The 5,221-nt window shown below is 31.2% G+C and overlaps 1 protein-coding gene across 1 annotated transcript; it reads left to right on the forward strand.

Moving 5' to 3' along the window:
• Positions 1-583: 583 nt before the first annotated feature.
• LOC137806251 (transcription factor HHO2) lies at positions 584-3,183 on the forward strand. Its single transcript, XM_068606255.1, has 5 exons — positions 584-1,102; positions 1,252-1,550; positions 1,643-1,937; positions 2,028-2,104; positions 2,583-3,183. Exons 1-5 carry the CDS (start codon positions 988-990, stop codon positions 2,916-2,918), a joined length of 1,122 nt encoding a protein of 373 aa, XP_068462356.1. The 5' UTR covers positions 584-987; the 3' UTR covers positions 2,919-3,183.
• Positions 3,184-5,221: the final 2,038 nt, after the last annotated feature.

The raw sequence follows: 5,221 nt of genomic DNA on the forward strand, positions 1-5,221 counted from the left end.
ATTAGCAACCAAGATTTTAACTACCAATTATTTAGTTTCTAAATTTAGTAACAAAAACTTTGATTGGTAATTAGATACTAATATAGATACTATTTAACAATAATAAAAATTAATTTAAAAATTAATTTTTTTTTAGTTTTTAAAATGGTCTCTAATTTAGTTACTATTACAACTAATTATTTTGGTCTTCACAAATTATTTTTTATTTGATGATATTTTTAGTGTAAAATAATTTAAAAATATTTTTTTTTTAGTTTTTAAAATATCTCTAATTTAGTTACTATTGCAACTAATTATTTTGGTTTTCAAAAATTATTTTTTATTTGATGATTTTTTTTGAGTGTATAGGACGGTATCTTAATTCAATTCATGTTAAAGCATTAAACATTGAAAGAAAATGTAAAAACATTTGTTAAACTAGGTGAAAGAGTAAAACTTTATAGTGTTAAAAGATTAAATTATGAGTATTTTATTGTTTTTTTCTAATATGTAAAGCATTATTCTTCACACTTTTCTTCATGGTTCAATCAATTTAAACAATAAAACAAATAGATAAATGACAAAACAAAGAGAGGGAGAGAGAGAGAAACATAGTAGAAAGAATGGAAAACAAGAGAGTGGAATATGCAAGAATATAATAAAACGCATGAAATATTCGTTTTTGTACGCGACGCCCCGACCTCGATCTTCACCTCGCTTCATCTCCACCGTCCAATCACTTCCTCTCTCTAACTTTCTACATCTTCTCTCTCTTCGAAGTTTATTCCAAATTTTGATTCTGCTCAGATTAGATCCCGTTAGTACAAATTTTCTCATTGTTGGATCCGTTTTCCGTCCACGCTTTGACAAAACGCCATTCCCTATATATTCCTCCTCATCTTCTTCCTCAAACTGTTTTCCCTCTCACACCCACAAAACTCAAAACCCACCAACGCATAAATCATCATAGAGAAACAACAAAAGTTTCCAACTTTTCAAAAAAAAAAAATGCTTCCCCTCAAAATGGGGTTCCGTGAGTACATCGAAGCATTGGAGGAAGAAAGGAGGAAAATTCAAGTTTTCCCCAAAGAGCTTCCTCTGTCGTTGGAGCTTGTCACACAAGGTAAAACCTTGATAAAAGAGCATAATCGGACACCCTTTCGTGATGTGAACTTGAAGTTTCTTGCTTTTGGTTTTGGGTGTGTTGTTTTGATTTTTGCCGTTTCTTAGACGTGGGTTTTGAATTTGTTTGTTTGTGTGAATTTGATGCAGCAATTGAGGGGTGTAGGCAGCAATTGTCTGGAACGGTTACGGAGTACAATTTGAATGGCCAATCGGAGTGTTCGGAGCAGACATCAACGGATGAAGGACCTGTTTTTGAGGAGTTCATTCCTATTAAGAAAATGGCATCTCAAGATTCTGTTGAAGAAGAAGAAGAAGAAGAGAATGAGGATGAAGTTGAAGATGAACAACATTCTCATCAGCACAGAAAAACCACTTCTGATAAAAGGAAATCAGATTGGCTTAGATCTGTTCAGTTGTGGAATCCTAATCCCCCTCCTACCAAAGAGGTAAAAACCAAAAAAACACCCAAGAATTATTATATTTATCTACCTTTCCATGGAGAAAGTTTTTAAAGATGTTTTTTTTTGTGGGGATTTAGGATGTGCCTAGAAAAGCAAATGTTGTTGAAGTGAAGAGAAACGGTGGAGCTTTTCAACCGTTCCAAAGAGAGGAAAAGAGTGGTGTAGTTGATGGAAAGGTTAATAATTATGCATCAGCAATTGGTAAAGCACCCTCTTCACCACCAGTGCCTGCTACAAGTTCCACAGGACCAGTGAGAATAGACAGCAAAAAAGAGGAGAAAGGACAGGCTCAGAGAAAGCAACGCCGGTGTTGGTCACAGGAATTGCACAAGCGATTCTTGCATGCACTTCAGCAACTTGGAGGTGCAGATTGTGCGTATCTCACTTGGAACTACTTTTTGTTTTGTGCTATAAACAAATGTTTCAAATTTCAAATGTTTGATAATCTGGTCTTTGGTGCAGCTGCCACGCCCAAACAGATCAGGGAGCTAATGAAGGTTGATGGCCTCACCAATGATGAAGTCAAAAGCCATTTACAGGTTAGTATGTTGTTCCTTTGATCATCTCAATTTCTTGCCCAATATTCTGCATAATTTCCTTTTTTGGTACTGTACCAAGACTCTGAGAATTGGCTTGTAAGGTATAATTGGGGTGTTTTTTTGGTTAACACATCACACAGTTGACTCATCTTTATAAAAACATGATTTAGGATTTTTTATGAGATTTATTTTCTTAATCAAGTTTTTTTCTATCTGTTATCCATTTATCTCGAATTCAAAATCTTTATTAAAATATCTTATTTATTTTAGAAAGGGTGTAATAATTTTTTTATATTTTCAGAATGATCTATGTTAAATGTTTGAAAATATCGAGAACTTATCTAGTTATTCTTAAAATATAGATAACAAGTTGCATCATTTTGTTCTGTTTTGTGTTTGAATTTTCTTGAGTTGATTATACTTTGAATGTTCTCAATGAATGATGTTGTGAGATATTTTGTTGTTTTGCTCTGTCTAGAAATTTCGTCTGCACACTAGAAGAAGTCCCATAATGCACAACAACGCAAGTTCACAAGCAGCCCCTTTGTTTCTTGTGGGGAACATTTTTGTGCAGCCACCAGAATATGGTGCAGTCGCTACCTCATCAGCTTCTGGAGGAGAATTGACCACAGTTACTGCTCCAACTGGAATATATGCACCAGTGGCTGCACACCCTCCACCTGTCACAAACACACCAATAATGAAGCATTTACATTCTCAAGAAAGGCCTCATAATCATCACAGTGCTCAATCAAACTCACCTGCCTCATCATCTTCCACACACACCATCACCACTACTTCATGTGCCCCTTGATTCATTTTCAAACTTGCTTCTGTAAAAAATTTTGTAATCAGTATTGTAGTTGATAGAAAGAAAGTCTGTCTCATGTTATCATATATTTTTCTTTTTCTCTCCTTTTCCTTTTACTGTAGTGCACGTGTAGATTAATTTAGATTAAGAAAACAATGGTTCTTTTTTTAACTTTATGTGAAGTTCAATAGCAAAAAAGTTACAAACTTTATGTCATGTAAGTCCACCATTTTGGCTGGCAACACAATGATATTTCCTTGGCACAAAATTCACTTGCTTTTTTTATTTTTGAATTTGGAATCACGTTCAACATCTGATAACGTTTTTAGTTTAGAATCAGTTATGTTTTTGTTTTGTTTGGAGAAGAAAGGAGAAAGAAAGAAAGAAAAGGAGGAGAAGGTGTGCTGAATTCTTGGATATTTAGTTAAAGGAAAAATACAAAATGTAAAGTTTCAATTCAAACGTGTAAAAAATAGCAAACTATGCCTAAAATGACACAAGTAACCTGAATAAAGATAATCATAATTAAAAAATGTTATTTTATAATATGAATTTTCTTTCTCGAATTTAATTTGAACTAGATATATGAGAAGTAGATGTAAGTTTTGGTGTATTAGATTATTATTTTTGAATGTAGTGTCTTATGATTATAGATGTCGTCTATTAGTAGGGTTGGTAGTGATCTAACATTAAAGTTGTTTGATGAATTATGGTTACATTATTACATAGTTTTGGTGAACCATTATTCTCTTGTACAGTTTTAGTATGATAGTTAGTTGTCGTGTATTTTTAACTAATATGCAATTATTTTATAGCCTTTTCATAGGATAGTTTGTACTTACTTGTTGTGTAGATACAATAAAGTGCAAATTGTAAATTTTAATATTTATATTTGCTCAATAGAAATGATTATTTATCTTTATGTTATTTTATCCTTATTTTATTTTGTATATCAAGTTGGTGTGTTTTGCAATCACTATTTTATTTTTGTGTTGTTCTTTAGGCGTTTTGCTACTATACATTTTATGTGGAGGATGGAATGATGGATACTAGGGAGACGTGGTGATGTAGGGATTGAGAGAAAGGAGTTTGTATTTTGTTTAAAGGTACCTATTGTTGTAATTGATGATTGTGTTTGTCTATTTTAGTAACTTCATCTATACACTACAAGAAAATCATGAAATAGAAACCAATTTTTAGAGACCATTTTAGAAACTAAAACAAAAATTAGTTTCTATTATTTTTTATCATTTTCTGTTAAGAAGTGGGTTTTAAGCCTAACTCAACCCCATAAAACCGACTCATAGGGGTGAGGTTTGCACCCATTTATATATTATGAAATGTCCTTATCTCTAGTCGATGTGGGATTTCCAACATTTTCTTTTATTGTTAAATAGTTTCTAAATTGGTATCTAATTAGTAACTAAAGTTTTAACTACCAATTATTTAGTTTCTAAATTTGGTAGCAAAAACCTTGGTTGCTAATTAGATACCAATTTAAAAACTATTTAACAATAATAAAAAATAATATAAACTAATTTAGAAACCAAATTTCTTTTTAGTTTCTAAAATGATCTCTAATTTAGTTACTATTGCAACTAATTATTTTGGTTTCTACAAATTGGTTTCTATTTCATGATTTTCTTGTAGTGGTAGCATAGTTTGGCACATGAGTATTAAAAGATTGGACTTTTTGTTTATACAAGAGAAGATGAAAGTTTTTTTTCTTTTTTTAATGTAATTTAGAATTATTAAATATAAATTAATTTTACAGATAAAATATAATTAGTTGTTATAATGACTAAATTAAATAATATTTTAGAGATTAAAAAAATTATTGGTATCTAAATTAGTTTCTATTATAGATAAATAGTTTCTAAATTCATATTTAATTAGCTACCAAGATGTTAACTTCCACAAGATGAAAGTCACGTTGAACTATGCCTATTTATATTGTTGGCGATTGTCAAGAGTTCTACGCTTAAGTGGTTCAAGGTACTTCTCAATTATTGGTAATTATTCAAGTTTCACATAAATATTCACGATGAAGCAAAAATAAGAGACTTTCGAAAAATTTAAGCATTAGCCACTTCTAATGCTTAACCAAACTGGAAATGGTCAAACATCAAATGATTGATAACAATTTGGGATTCTATTATAAGGAATTTAATGAATTTTGTAAAGATAAAGTCATTGTGAGACATTTGATTATTTTTCATATTTCACAATAGAATGAAATTGTTGAGATGATGAACGTGACCTTCTTGGTGAGAACAGGTAGCATGTCGTCAAACTCTAGTTTGGAA

This window comes from Phaseolus vulgaris, chromosome 3, assembly GCF_051622355.1.
Source record: "Phaseolus vulgaris cultivar YP4 chromosome 3, ASM5162235v1, whole genome shotgun sequence".
Lineage (NCBI taxonomy): Eukaryota > Viridiplantae > Streptophyta > Magnoliopsida > Fabales > Fabaceae > Phaseolus > Phaseolus vulgaris.